The sequence below is a fragment of the Prunus avium genome, chromosome 1, assembly GCF_965620075.1.
Source record: "Prunus avium chromosome 1, drPruAviu1.hap1.1, whole genome shotgun sequence".
NCBI lineage: Eukaryota > Viridiplantae > Streptophyta > Magnoliopsida > Rosales > Rosaceae > Prunus > Prunus avium.
This window is the reverse complement of record NC_142284.1, coordinates 8,985,038-9,001,246: the sequence shown is the minus strand read 5'-3', so window position 1 is coordinate 9,001,246 and position 16,209 is coordinate 8,985,038. Positions and strand designations below refer to the sequence as shown.

Genomic DNA, 16,209 nt, shown 5'->3' with positions numbered 1-16,209 from the left:
ACAAATAAAATGGAAGGTCCATTTCCAAGAAAATGCGGCACTCAGAAAAAGTGGTTCATTAAATATAAATAATAATTAATATAATTAAATCAGGTTAAGATATTACTTAATTGCAAATATTATTCAAAAAGAAATATGTTTTCATCAATCACAATATGTGGCATGAATCTCTTCCTTGGCATTATGAAAGCTTTATGGGATTATGACCAATACAGAGGCAGTGATGACACAGTGCGGCGCGATCCGGTGGTAAGATAGGCGGTCCAGCAACTAGCTTGGTGGGGAAACATGGTGATGCGGCGGCTTGATAAATAACATATGATTAATAATGGGAATTTAGGGTTATACTCATTATTATTGTTTTTATTTTTATTAAAGAATTAATCATTCTTAAATATAAGTGGCCATTTAATTAGTTTAAAATTAATGATTTGACATGTGCCACATCATTTGGGATACAAATTTGGTACACAAATTTTGGTGTCTCTAACATTATTGTTCCAAGAAAATGTGGCACTTAGAACAAGTGACTCATTAAATAAATAATAATTAATATAATTAAATCAAGCTAAGATATTACTTAATTGCAAATATTAAACTAAACTAAATAATGTATAAAAAAATAAAAAACAAAGTCCACAAATACTAATTATTAAGTAATATATGAAGTTAATAAAATATTTAAATACTAATTATTCACTAAGGAAATAAGTATTAGAACATAATTATTAATTAAAGTAATTAAAAAATGCTAAGATTTTACTTAAAAACCAAAAAAGAAAATCTGATCTATAAAAATGGAGATCTAAACTTGAATACAAGGAAACGGGCACATTGACGTGGCGTTTAGCCCACAATTGCTCGTTTATATAGTAATTTGTTGAGCCTTATACATGGCTAAGGCCATCAAGTTGCACCAATAATGGGATACCGTCCCAAGGGAAACCACCTGAATGCTTTATTTTGAAAAAAGAAAATAAAACAAATAAATTATGTGCTAACCAGTTTGTAACGGTATTGTTGTTCACATACAATGATAGGGGGAGCAATAGTTGATTGTCTGTCTTAACAATAAAACCTGGTGGGCAATCACCAAAAGCCCATGTTTATTGTGGAAACTTAGATATACATCAGAAAAGGCTGCTTTCAGGTCTATTTCATCGGTCAATACTCCTATGTACTTCAAAAGAAACGGCCTATAAACAGAGACACTAAGAATAAACACACGCAAGTCTACCTCAGCTTGAGCCAAACTTCAAGAGTTCCCACCTGAAGGGCTGGAACACGAAAAGAACTTCCGGTGTGCTCTTAAAGAGCAAGGCTACACAAACACAGACAGCAGCAACGGCCACCATTGACAGCATTGCCGGCCTGTACACTAGTGACCTTGTGTTGCCATAAGCTGGTTTCTGTGCGCATAACTTACAATGTCGCAGTATCACTTTCATTTCAATCTTTTCAGTTTCCAAGCTGGCTACTCTTGATGGTTTATAAGCTTCAGATTGCTTCTGCTTGCCGTTTCTGTCTAAGATAACACCAGGGATATCAAGTACCACATGCCCGCTTTCTAATGTCTTGCTGATTTTCCTCTGGACAAGATGGACATAGGAGTAGCGGCTTTGGAGGCATGCATAATCATATGGTGTCAATCCTGTACTGTCTCGAGCGTTTTTCCATGCTTCAATTCCCACCTAAAGAAAGAAGAGCCATATCAATATGATGAATGGATTATCTAACAATCTACAATTTAAAATCAGCCTGAAGTCAAAAGAATGTTCATGACAGTAGCAATCAACATGCTTGAAACTACAACAATCTAAAGAATCGCATTGTCATTGGTATACACTAAACACTAACAGAATTTAAAAAAAATCCAACAATGCCAACAAACATCTTCATAACGATTTAAAATGGACCCAAAAAAGGTTCATAAAAATTAATTGCAGTCCTAACATGCGTGAAACTATAAACACAATGACAAGAGACACAAGTCAATTGTATGAGCAAAGGTCAAATGGATACTATATGCGATGGAGGTTGTAGCAAGCTCATAGAGATTTCTAGGTAGAATTAGAAATATATATTATCAAGGAGAAATTACCTTTCCAGTATCATCAGTTAAGGCATCCAATACGTGCTCATAGCCATCAGCACTGGCAGCAACATGAAGAGGAGTCAACCCCATGGGCCCAACCGCATCAGGTTTAAACAAGAAACTGTTGCCATCCCTGTCAACTTGTTGCTTCTGCTCCGATCCTGTTAAACCTTGATTTGGGATAAATTTTAACAAGAACTCTACCATAGATCTGCAATTTCTTCGCACAGCTCTGTGGAGGAGGCTCATATCCAATAACGCAAACTCAATGGAAGTATGTTCTCCAGCATCAACAGTACCCTCAAACAGAATACCCAAGAGTTTCTTCACTACAACACACCAATCATGCTCAATCGAAAACTCCATAAGCAACCTGAACCTGCTAAAAGGAAATAGATCCAGGTTCGGATCCGAGTGACCAAGTCTAAACTTAGCTCGACTCCTATGGAGGAGCCAACCCAATTCATGTATAAAGTCCAAGGCTTGATTCTTGGCTTCCAATTTTTCAGCATCAGCACTTTCAGCGACCTCAATCTCACCCTCCAGCATACAAATTTCTGAACATACTTCCTGCTCTGCAACTATAAAGGGAAAGAAGCTGCTGCTGAGACCATGATCTTCAACCTGACAATAAAAAATTTGATTATAAAAATGAGAAGTACAGAGTTCAAGCATTCTTCGGCAACAGAAACAAATGGCATATGCATAGCATTCTTCTGTTAAGGCACTGTCTTGAAACTTTCTCTTTTTCCATTTTAACCTTATGACCCTTTCCCTTCTAGCTTCTTGTTTATAGCACTTCAAGTTGTTCGGTATATTCTTTTCAGACTTCTTCTGAATGCCCAGCTCCTCAATGCACTTTGGTTAATGTAATACGAAAATTTTTTATAAGCAAAATCTATAGAGGGATTCTGGACCAATTTTGTGAAAAATGGGTGGTTCAAAATGTACATTACAGAAGAAGGGGGAAGGGGAAAAAGTTAAATTAGGCATATGATAGAACCTCAATGAATCCTCTCCCAGTAACATCTGGTATAGAGCAGGAGAATTTGAGGCACTGCAGCTCATCATGCTCAACAGTTGTATGTACACCATCCATCATGTCATAACAAGTTTCTTGCACCAGATACTTCCCTTCTAGAGCACAGAGTAACCTGTCAAGAGCTACGGTTTAGTATTCTCCCAGTTATCGTGAAAGGTATTAATTTTGAAAAGCATCTGAAACTAAGAGAGGTCTACAAAACAGTGGGCTTATTGAAAACAAAATAATGAGGCATGAACGAAAGATGAAGGAACCTTGTGGCGGAATGAGAAAGGTTAAAGCCTTTTACTACAAACTGAGCCCTCTCAGATACAGAGACTGCAATTGGTTTGATGTATGATATCCTGCAACTCTTATCGCTTTTAAGAGGTAAGGGTGTGTCTAAGACAACTTGACCTGCAGGACAGGCATAAGTGATCAAAATGCTTTCTCTTTCATAACATAATTGTTTTTGGTCAATCCCCATATGTATTAGAAAATAACTAAATAGATCATGATTCATGACCAGAAACAATAAAGCATAATGAAAAACTAAAATAGAAAGATTTTTATACAGACACTAAATACACGTGTGTACACACACATTCGGAGCCATATAGACTACATGTATAGATACATATAAGGGGGGGAGAGAGAGAGAGAGCACAAACCATTGTACGTAAATGTTACAAAGTGCTGCACCCGAGTGTACACCCATCCTGTTCTCCAAAATGGATCATCGGCAGCATCTAGAAGTGTTTTCAAACTGGAACCCAGATGACAACAGAGCTGTATGCAAACATAACAACTAAGGAGATGAAGAAATGATCTTCCTTTTACAAGGATCAGTAACCTAATTCTGGCATCAGAATAGAAGCATACCTCCTCCCACGTGGATTTTTCTAGACGAAGGTAAATTGTCAAGATGATACAGCCCGGCCTTATGTAGCTTTCAATGTCTGTAGGGCTGAGGGATAACCAGTCGAGGATCTGATATTCAAAATAATATATAAAATATTTATGCTGTATGTGGAATGAAACACCAGGTTACATTGAAAAGAGTAAGAATCAAGGCAAAAATGAAAACCTGTGATCGCAGAATGAATGGAAGATCATTTGGGTCTTTTCCGAAGAGTTTAAAAACAATTCGATCTGTGCGACTCTGATATGTGGCAGAAAAAGAACAGTTAAGAGAAGTAAAACTGCAAATTTTACATACTGGCCTATCAAATACAAAATGTAGCTCCACTTTATATGCTGTTTAATGGTTAATGACAATTGACAGCTTAATCCCTTGTTTCAAGAAAAACAAATAACAAAAAGACAAAGTACAGTTGTGAACACAATGAAATTAAAGACCAAAGTTTGTAGGTCAATAAATTGATGAACAGGTGGGAGCCACATGATTACGAGCAGTGGGCGGAGCATCATCCACAAAAAAGGCATTTATAAGCCTTACATTGCCAAGCAATTATCTAGGGAATAGATGTAATTACAACAAGGATATATACCTGAGCCTCTCCACTGGAACTTGACGGTGACTGAGTAGAAGTTAAGTCTGAATTCCCACTTGTCTGAGGTGGACTCGACTTGTGGGAGTCGCGCTGCATCCATGAAGAAAAACCAAGAGATGCAGTCCCTGGACTTGCAGGAACATGAGAATTCCCTAGGTTCTCTAAATAGTCCTGTGAATCATCATATGTATTATTTAAATCAATTCCATTTAACTGGAACCTTCTACTTGTAGCTTCCGGTGTAACTGATTTTGATTCAGAACTGTCTCTTGAGGGTAGTGGCTCAGTGGCCTGTAGACCTGAAAGAACTTGCAGACTTCCAGGATCATCAACTGAAGATATTCTCCTCTCTAACATATCTGATGCAGGTACTACTGAACACTGTCCTACAGGCCTTAAATCCTCAAGATTAACACCATCATCCATATCTGGCACCTTTGCGGTCTGGACAGATGTCCCACTGTTAAATAAACCTTGAGATCCCTGCAGCAATGTAGATATGTTTCTTCCATCCGCCGTACCAGCCAGATTGGCCAGGCTCCTCAGTAGATGAGATAGCAGATCCTGATCTTTTGTTTGATCAGAACTGCTAGCTGCAATTTATACAAGGCATAAAATGTGGAGTCAAATAGGTCTAACAAATGACACATATAAAATGAGAGGACTAAAAGAAACATAATCAATCACACACTAGTATAATACGATTGTGGAAAAAATTTCCATCAAATCTCTTTTTTTTCTGGGATCCATCAACTGATATACAAATGCCTCCCAATAGAAACTAAATGTAGACTTTGTAGAGTTAATAAAAGTTGAGTGACAAAGCTATTTTCCAACAAGCCTCAATAAAAATAAAAAGTGAATGAACATAAGAGCATGACAGCACCAGAAATTTGACACTGGAAATAGCATCAAGCAGAAGATCAATCATGTAACCAATTAACATCAATTCAATGTCCAGTAAAACAGCAGACAATTGAATGTGCGATAAATAAGACAAAGGCTTACAGTGCATATTGGAGAGTATTCTCAGCAAGCTAATCAATAGATAACTGCTTCCTCTTTCATCATTTAATGAACCTCCATTAGCTGCAGTATCAGGATGTGTTTTTCTTCTCCTCCTATTATGGCCAGCCAAACGCCTGCGACAACTTCTCTTCCCTTCATCAAACTCTTGAAGAACATGAAACCTGTCCATGGGTGTAACCCTGTTACATTAAATTCAACAAAAGAAAATTTCTGCAGAACTCTAATATACCTAACACCGCAATAAACAGCCATGAACCCAAATCATAAGAACAACAATCCCATAATAAGAATCTTACAAAACCAAACTCTTTATTTCATCTTCTAGAAGGAATGTGTATTAGAAAGCAACAAATCACTGACCTTATCTTAATTCAAGAAAATCTTCGAAATGTTTCTACCAAACAAGAAATAACAATACAATGGAACTAACCTGCTACACTGTTGACAGAACCGCTGCATAGCATTTCCCACCAGTGCCGTACTTGCTTTAGAATGCATATCACAGACCTTATGCCGTCGGTGGTAATCCTTGGCATTGCTAAGATCAGCCTTACAGTCCTCCACCTGACAAACTGCACGATTTGAAGTAGTCCCAACTATCTTTGTCTTCTTCCCAGTCTGTACCTCTCCTTCCATAATGGGGTAAGCTTGCCCACCAAGATTAAGATTAAGAGACCCAGCTTCATCACGAAACTCTTCGTTTTCCACAAAAACAGCCCTTCTCCGTTTCTCCAGTTCTCTTTTACCTTTCTCATTCCTCGGACTGATATTGTCTGATCCAGAAGAAGAACTGTTGGACAAACCAGCATTGGAGGGAGTTTCTGGCCTAACCGGAAACAACTGCTTACTCCTACAAGCAGATGGTACAGAATTCAAGGGACTAGCAGTAAAAAGATCACCGTCCCATTTCCAATCATTCAAATCCCATTCGAAACTCTTTTTTCCAACTGCCTTCATACCATAGTAATTATGAGTCTTGCCTCCAAATTCAGCCTCCATAGATCAAGATACCAAAAACCCAGAAATATTACAATGCCTAAAGTCAAACTCCAACAGATACAAATATACCCAATTGAATAGGAACCAAAAAGAACTCAGAGGTGAAACTATATATTTTACCAAAGAAACGAATTACTTAACAGCTACAACACAACAAACCCATAAATTGCTGGAAATTGTTCTCTCTAGGTTCCAAAAATCCAAAAGTAGTACACAAACATATCCATGGAGCTCAGCAACAGCTGCCCAGAGCCCAAAATCCACCAATTACCCACTTAATCCCTCAACATCATATACACAACACCAAATTCACTAGCCATCAATTACATCTTGAGCAATGCTTTCAACTTCATAGAAGAAACTTCAGCTACACAACTTAAAGGACAAAGCTTTATGGAAATAAAAAGGGAAAAGACTGAAAGAGAGAAACTTGCCGGCAGATATGTACGAGTTAGTGAATTGGTAGATGCTGAGAGATGATGAAGACTGGTGAGATCGCCGGATGAGGCAGAGAGAATATAGGGCCCCGAGGCAAAACAAATCAGCACATGAAAATTAGGAAAAGGTTGGGAAAAGACTCTGTGTATTAAATGCGGTCTCAGTGGAGAGAGGTAGTGGCCTTAGAAGCAGGGGAACTCAAATGACTTCTTTATCCTTCAAACTCATACTCCATTTTGGATGCGAACTGGACTTATTTTATTGAAATTAATTCACAATCAAGATTTGGTCGCTCAATGATTGAACTATTATTGTTGCAATTAAAACCAAATAATAGTTCAAACATAAAACAACGTAATAATTGTGTATATAGGAAGATGAATCTAACTTATCGCAGTAGACAACAATGTTATATCAAAATATGAGTCAACTTTGACTAAGTGACTCGGTTTAGTTGTTTGATGACATGTCCTCTCCATTTGAAGTTTTGTGTTCAAATTCCTCTCCCAACTAACCATCCCCACTGGAGGGAGACAAAACAGGAAATTGGGCTATTTCTTCGGTTGGTAAATTAGATTTGGACTGCATTGAAAATAATCTAGTCCCCTCGATTTTTTATAGGAAAAGTTCTCCAAATTAAAATATTGGGATCATTTATCCCAAGTCAAACTAAAAACATTATAGAATTAATTAAGGTTCGGCGTTTCTGTTCATACAATCTAGAACCGTCAAATTGCCCCAATAATTGGGTTTAAACAAACCAATGTTGTATTTTAAAAATGATATTAAACAAATAAAGTATGTGCCATCAAGTTTGCAGGTGTTTTCTCATACAAATGATAGGAGTAATAGTAGTCTCAACAATAAAAACCTGATGAGCAATCCTCAACAGCCCATGTTAATTCGGAAGCTCTCAGATACACATACAAAACCTCAGAGAAGGCTGCTTTCAAGTCTACATAATCAGTCAATACTTCTATGTACTTGAAACTTTCCCTATACATACTTTATATGAACTACCATTAATACATACAGTACACTTCCCATCAAATCTTAACAGATACAGAAAACCGGTACATACGTTCCCTATAGAGTTATAGGTAAATATAGGATTAACAGAAATGGCCTAAAGCAATGGTGTGGCAGTAACTCAGACTCAACATGGTTAACTGCCTTAGCTTGGGCCATACTTCAAGAGTTCCCACCTGAAGGGCTGGAACACGTAAACAACTTCAGGCGAGCTTTTAAAGAGCAAGGCTACACAAACACAGACGGCAGCGATGGCTACCATTGACAGCATTGCCGGCCTGTACACCAGTGACCTTGTGTTGCCATAAGCTAGTTTCATTTCACATAACTTACAATGTCCCTGCATTGCTTTTATTTCAATCTTTTCAGTCTCCAAGCTGGCTACTTTTGAGGATTTATGCCCATCTGATTGCTTCTGCTTGCTGTTGCTGTCTAAGATAGTGCCAGGGATATCAAGCACCACCTGCCCGCTTTCTAATTTCTTGCTGATTTTCCTCTGGACAATATGGAGATAGGAGTAGCGGCCTCGCAGGCATGCATAATCATTTGGTGTCAATCCTGTACTGTCTCTAGCATATTTCCATGCTTCAATTCCCACCTAAAGAAGGCAGACCCATATCAACATGATGAATGCATTATCTAATAATCTACAATTGAAAATGAACGTAAAGAAATGTTCTTAGCAATTAGCAGCAGTCCTAACATGCTTGAAACTAGAACGATTTAAGGTATCAAACTTCATGTGTGGTAGAGAATGAACAGAGACACAAGTCAGTTGTATGAGCAAAAGGTCAAATGCCTAGGAAGGATCTGATGGTAGCAAACTCATTGTGATTTTTACAAACAAATATAAATAAAAACTTCATTGTAGACTAAGGAGAAATTACCTTTCCAGGATCATCAGTTAAGGCGTCCAATATGTTCTCACAGCCATCAGTACTGGCTGCAACATGAAGAGGAGTCAACCCCATGGGCCCAACTGCATCCGGTTTAAATAAGAAATTGTTGCCATCCCTGTCAACTTGTTGCTTCTGCTCAGACCCTGTTTTATCTAGACCCTTATCTGGGACAAACCTTAACAAGAGTTCCACCATAGACCTGCACTTTCTACGCACAGCTCTGTGGAGGAGGCTCATATCCAATAATGCAAGCTCAATGGAAGGATGCTCTCCAGCGTCAACAGTACCCTCAAACAGAATGCCCAAGAGTTTCTTCACTACAGCACACCAATCATGGTCCATGGAGAACTCCATAAGCAACCTGAACCGTCTAAAAGGAAAAAGATCTAAGTTGGGATCCATGTGACCAAGTCTAAACTTAGTGTGACTTCTGTGAAGAAGCCAACCCAATTCATGTATAAAGTCCATAGCTAGGTTCTTGGCTTCCAATTTTTCTGGTTCTCTCTGGATGTCATCAGCAGTTTCAGCCACCTCAATTGCACCCTCCAACATACAAATTTCTGAACATACTTCCTGCTCTGCAACTATAAATGGAAAGAAGCTGCTGCTGAGACCATGATCTTCAACCTGATTAAAATTTAAAGTCAGAAGATTCAAAACTACAGACTTCATGCATTCTTCACAAACTGAAACAAATAGTTTTACACAGAGAACTCTTCTATTAATGCACTGTCTTGAACCTTTCTCATTTCATTGTAAGCCTGATTCTTCTCTTTTCTTGCTTCTTTTTTATAGGACTTCAAGCGTCTTTGGTATATTCTTTTCACAATCCAGTTGAATGCCCTTTTGAATGTAATAATTGAAGACGTTTTCATAAGAAAATTTTAAATGAGGATTCTGAATAAAATTTTGTGAAAAATTGGCCAACCAAGATGTACATTGCAGAAGAAAGGGAATAGGTTTATATTAGTTAAATAACAAAGATGATTGCCTATAGTGAGCCAAGATTCAACTGTTCTGGAAAACAAATTAACTTCCAAAATTGGATAGCAGTTTCAGAGTAACCAAACGCAACTTCTGGAAAAAACTAAATGAATGCTTAGTGGTTACACGGTGGACTTCACATGGCCTCTGTAGGTCTGATATCAACAGAAGTTGTTCAAATCACTAGACTGAAGAACTTTTAATAAAGGACACATATCACTGGTAGAGTTCAATATTTTTTCCTGATCTTGCTCTGTTAAAAAAATTCATATAATTTATCATACACATACCTAAATTTACTACCAATAGCTAAAGCTCACTTCAAAGGAAATATAAAAATATATTAGACATATGACAGTACCTCAATGAATCCTCGGCCAGTAACATTTGGTATAGAGCAGGAGAATCTGAGGCACTGTTGCTCATCATGCTCAACGGTTGTATCAGCACTATCCATCAAGTCATAACAAGTTTCTTGGACTAGATACTTCCCTTCTAGAGCACAGAGCAACCTGTCATGAACTACGACTTAGTACTTGCCCACTTATCCTGGTAGTTATAAATTCTGAAACATCCAAAACTAGAAAGGTCCAAAATCAATGGAGGTATTGAAAAAATCAATGAGGCATGAATAAAAAGATGAAGGATACCTTGTGGTGGAACGAGAAAGATTAAAGCCTTTTACTACAAATTGAGCTCTCTCAGATAAAGAGACTGCAATTGGTTTGATGTATGATATCCTGCAATTTTTATGGCTTTTCAGAGGTAAGGGTGTATCTAGGACAACCTGACCTGCAGGAGAGACATAACTAATCAAAATTCTTTTTCATTAATAACATGACTGTCCTGGTCAATCCCTACACGCACTAGAAAAAATATAAATGAATAACTAAACAAAGCAAGACATATATGCACACACCCATATATATATATCATGTCCAATACATATGTACATACATTTACATACAAGATAGATGAGAGAGAGAGAGAGAGAGGGGAAGGTAGGTAGGTAGGTAGGTAGAGATAACAAACCATTGTACGTAAAAGCTACAAAATGTTGTACCCTCGTATACACCCATCCTGTTGTCCAAAAAGGATCATTGGCAGCATGTAAAAGTCGTTTCAAATTGGATCCCAGATGACAGCAGAGCTGTATGCAAACATAACAATTAAGGACATGAAAAGAGATCTTTCCGATACAAGGATCGGCAATCTACAATCTGGCATCAGCCTAGAAGCATACCTCCTCCCACGTGGATTTTTCTAGACGGAGGTAAATTGTCAAAATGATACAGCCTGGCCTTATGTAGCTTTCAATGTCTGAAGGACTGTGGGACAACCAGTCAAGGATCTGGATATTCAAGGTAATTTATAAATCAGCTGTCTGTGTAATGAAACACCAAGTTACATGGTTAAGAAGAAAAATCCAGACACAAGATTACCTGTGATCGCAGAACAAATGGAAGTTCATTTGGGTCTTTTCCAAAGAGTTTAAAAACAATTCGATCCGTGCGACTCTGAAATATGGCAGAAATAGAGTGGTTAAGAGGCATAACACTGCAGAAACATTTTACAGACTAGCCATTTACATTAAAAAAATATAATAAAAATGATGCTCCATTTTAACTGCTATAGCCTATAACCACCAATAATTTGACTACAAATCTATTAACGGTATCAAACAGAAGCATACACATACATGTATCTATACAAAAACAGCAATAAATAAAAGAAAAAAATCCGTCTCAACTTTTACGCCACAAAACAAGTGCTTATTAGGTACACCATAACCAAGTACTTCATGTTTCGTCAATCAATTGACAAGATAAATGGACAAGTTCAGAAATCAAAACATTGCCACCAAACTGCTGAATCAAAGAGAAAGCAAAGATATTCTTGCATCCAAAAGAAAAGGACAGGTTATGGGATATACTACTGAATAATGATAATTGACAGCTTCATTTCTTGCTTCAGAAAAAAGAACGATTTGATAAATAGAACACCAAAGAAATGAAAGTCTAAATTATTGAGGTCATTCAATATAATCTGATGAACAGAGAGCCAAGTGAAATTAGACAGTGGACTGAGCAACATCCACAATAAAGGCATTTATAAGCATTACAATACCAATCAATAACATAGATGAATGAGATGCAACTAGAACAAGAATATACCTGAGCCTCTCCACTAGAAGTTGATGGTGACTGAGTAGAAGTTGAGTCTGAAGTTCCACTGGTCTGGGGTGGGCTAGACTTTTGCGACTCCTGCTGCATCCATAAGGGAAAACCAAGAGACACTGTCCCTGGATTTACAGGGGAATGAGAACTCCCCAGGTTCTCTAAATAGTCCTGGGAATCGTCGTATGTATTATTTAAATCAATGCCATTTAACTGCATCCTCCCCATTGTAGCATCTGGTGCAACTGACTTGGATGGAACACTGTCTCTTGAGGGAAGTGGCTTGGCGGCCTGTAGGCCTGAAACAACTTGTAGACTTCTATGATCAGCATCAACTGAAGATATTCTCTTTTGTAGCAGATCTGACGCAGGTACTGTAGGACACTGTCGAATGGGCCTTAAAGGGTCCTCAAGATTAACACAGTCATCCCTCTTAGAGGCCGAAACAGAAGGCCTACTGGGTTCACAGCCATTGGAAACTGTATCTGGGACCTTTTGTGCAGTCTGGACTGACGACCCACTATTAAGTAAACCTTGAGATCCTGGCAGCAATGCAGATATGCTCCTTCCATCAACTGTACCAGCAAGATTGGCTAGACTCCTCAAAAGATGAGATAGCAGATCCTGATCCTTCGTTTGATCAGAGCTATTAGCTGCAATTTATAGAAGGCACCATACGGGGAGTCAAATAAGTCTGACAAATGACACTAAATGATAAGAACAAAACAAACAAACAAACATGATCAATCAAATACTATAATAACACTATTGCTGAGACATAATTTCCTAAAGAATTTGTTTCTAGGGAATTGAATTCCCTTTACCAGGCCCACTTTTCATGCATCCTAGAATGTGAAATATGGACAGTCCAAAAACCAGAGAAAGAAAGTGCACAAAACAATGGTGCAGAGGATGAAATTTCAAGCATACAAGGAATAAACTGGAGTAAGAAATTTGAAAAATTTTCAACATTAAGGTCTGTACATCAAACTCAGGGACAAGGTCGCAGATTTTAGTCTCGTGCCTAGGCATCAAATACAAACTTCTTACAGAAAAGCTGAAAAAATTTCACGCTAGCCATCAAAATTCAAATTTTCATCAAATTAACCTCAGAACAAACTAGCATTTTGTCATTTGTATTAAAAATAGAGCACCTTAAGCAGTTAGGGACCCATCAAATTATATTCCATTTCCTCCCAGTAAACAAAACAGGTAAACAAATAGACGCTGATTTATTAAAAGTTTATTGACAAAATCATTTTCCAACAAGCCTTAGTAAAATATTGACTGAACATAAGAGCAGAAGAACACAAAAACTTTGACATAGCCCATGGCATCCAGCACAAGATCAAATCTGTACCCATTTTAACATCAATTAAATATCTAAGTAAAGCAGCCAGCAATTAGATGTGCAATAAGACAAATATTTACAGTGCATGTTGGAGAGTATTCTCAGCAAACTAATCAATAGATAACTGCTTCCTCTTTCATCATTCAAGGAGCCTCCATTAACTACCGGATCAGGATGTGTTTTTCTTCTCCTCCTATTATGGCCAGCCAAACGCCTACGACAACTTCTCTTTCCTTCATCAAACTCTTGAAGAACATGAAACCTGCCCATGAGTATAACCAAGATGCATATTCAACAAATGGAAATGTCTGCAAAGTTCAACTATACATAACAACACAGAAATGAACAGCTATGGACTCAAATCATGAAAACAACAAACCAAATATGAGAAACTTACATAAACAAACTCTGTAATTCATCTTGTAGAAAGAATGTCTATAAGAAAGGAACAGATAAATGACCTGGACCTTAATTCATGAAAATTTTAGAGATGTTCTCACCATACAAGGATAACCAAAGAATGGAACTAACCTGCTACACTGTTGACAGAACCGCTGCAAAACATTTCCCACCCGTGCTTTAGTTGCCTTAGAATGCATATCACAGACCTTATGTCGTCGGTGGTAATCCTTGGCGTGGCTAAGATCAGCCTTACAGTCTTCCACCTGACAAACTGCTCGGTTTAAAGTAGTCCCAACTATCTTTGTCTTCTTCCCAGTTTGTACCTCTCCTTCCATGATAGGGTAAGCTTGCTCGCCAAGCTTAAGATTAAGAGACCCAGCTTCATTATTTAACTCTTCATTTTCTACAAAAGTAGCCCTTCTTCGTTTCTCCAATTCTCTTTTACCTTTCTCATTTCCTGGACTGATATCATCCGAACCAGAAGAAGAACTGTTGGACAAACCAGCATTGGAAGGAGTTTCCGGTTGGGCAGGGAACAACTGCCTACTTCTAAAATCAGATGGTATAGAATTCAAGGGACTAGCAGTAAAAAGATCACCGTCCCATTTCCAATCATTCAAATCCCATTCCAAACTCTTCTTCCCAACTGCCTTCAAATCCGACACTATCGGACCATAGAAATTACGAGCACTGCCTCCAAAAGCCTCCATAAATCAAAATTCCAGAAATACTATGATGCCTACAGTCAAACTCCACCAGAAATAAATACCCAATTCAACAAGAACCAAATGAACCCAGCTATGAATTTCTAGATTTCACCTAGAAATCAATAACTTGACATTTCAACCCCATAAATTTCTGGGAACTATTCTCTCTAGTTCCCAAAAATCAAAAAACAGTACACAACATATCCATGGAGCTAAAACAACAGCTGCCCACTTGGCCAAAACCCACCAATCACCCACTTAAGCCCTCAACATCATCATACTCATACTCACAGCCCTCAATTCCATCACAAGCAAAGTTTCCAACTTCAGAACGAAACAGCCTCAAGAACATAAATTTCTGCTGAAACGGAAAGCAAAGAGAGAAAACTTGCCGGTAAAGCCGAGCTGGTGAATTCTACCAGTAGCTCTGGAGATGCCCGCTGAGATCGCCGGAGGAAGCAGAGAGAATATAGGTACCCGAGGCAAAACAAAGCAGCACATGAAAATTAGGAAAAGGTTAGGAAACGACTGTGCATAAAATGCGGTTTCAGTGGAGAGAGAGAGAAAGAGAGAGTACTTTTTCACATTTGTTTATTGATAACAAATATATGACGCCATGGGCAAGGAATCTACGCCTCTACAACCGCGTGTACGTCTCTCGCTGTAAAAAGAAAACTCATTTTTTCTTCTCTGTGACAAAATACGAACAAGCTCTCATGCCGTGTCTGCAGAACTGTGCCCAATGAAAATCGAAGCTCTGATTTTTTATATAATAAAAAATTTATTCAAAAAAAGTTTTGTTTTTCTAGTCGGAAGATTTATAAAAAAAATCCAGAACGTTTTATTGATCCGAGTAAAAACTAGAGCTTTTGCCACGAAACTGGAAGAGTGACTGCAGTTAATTACGGCGGCGTGCAAACACGACTGACGTGACTTTCAGTTGTTGTCTGGGATTTACCGCGAGTTTTTTTTTGTTTTTTTAATAAATAGCCTCCCCCACACAAAACTGTTTTTTAATTTTGTTTATAAATAAAGAAAATAATTATTTTACCAACTTCCAAACTGAAGAGACAGGAATGCCCCTACATGAACTTAGCTAAAACCCAACAAACCCCCGAAACCGACGTGTATAAACAATTTTAAATCAAAATCTCGACGACAATCAACGTTTTTATCCATTTTCAATTAATTTTAAGTTGAATTTTGTTTTTTTTTACAGCTCAAGAATTGCGTGAATTATTATGAGGCTCGTGACCTAGTCGCTTTATAAATTATACTTCTTAAGTGGTAAAAGGTAACAAATGGGATTTTTTATTATATACAAGAGCGATAATTTTTAGGATAAATAACCCAAAAAAGCGATAATATTTTATTATTATAATAAATAAAAATAAATACAAAGCAACTAAAGTGCTGAATATGGATACAATTTCTCCTATGACTATACGCAATGAGTTGAATTGATATGGAGAGAATATGCACAACCCAAAAATTGATTAAAATTCACGAATCAGCAACCATAAGCACATATACTCAAACCTACAATAAAGATTTGCTGCACAAC

At 37.7% G+C, this 16,209-nt stretch overlaps 2 protein-coding genes across 2 annotated transcripts; both read right to left on the bottom strand.

The window, feature by feature from the left end:
- Positions 1-977: 977 nt before the first annotated feature.
- Positions 978-7,338, bottom strand: LOC110763451 (squamosa promoter-binding-like protein 1). Its single transcript, XM_021966242.2, has 10 exons — positions 6,090-7,338; positions 5,639-5,820; positions 4,628-5,223; positions 4,204-4,278; positions 3,999-4,106; positions 3,788-3,905; positions 3,392-3,533; positions 3,099-3,249; positions 2,102-2,719; positions 978-1,691 (listed from the first exon to the last, which is right to left on the bottom strand). Exons 1-10 carry the CDS (start codon positions 6,656-6,658, stop codon positions 1,239-1,241), a joined length of 3,012 nt encoding a protein of 1,003 aa, XP_021821934.1. The 5' UTR covers positions 6,659-7,338; the 3' UTR covers positions 978-1,238.
- Positions 7,339-7,953: 615 nt separating this feature from the next.
- LOC110763461 (squamosa promoter-binding-like protein 1) lies at positions 7,954-15,300 on the bottom strand. Its single transcript, XM_021966253.2, has 10 exons — positions 14,068-15,300; positions 13,617-13,798; positions 12,183-12,838; positions 11,451-11,525; positions 11,252-11,359; positions 11,041-11,158; positions 10,659-10,800; positions 10,370-10,520; positions 9,013-9,651; positions 7,954-8,723 (listed from the first exon to the last, which is right to left on the bottom strand). The coding sequence occupies exons 1-10, from the start codon at positions 14,646-14,648 to the stop codon at positions 8,271-8,273; spliced, it is 3,105 nt and encodes a 1,034-aa protein (XP_021821945.1). The 5' UTR covers positions 14,649-15,300; the 3' UTR covers positions 7,954-8,270.
- Positions 15,301-16,209: the final 909 nt, after the last annotated feature.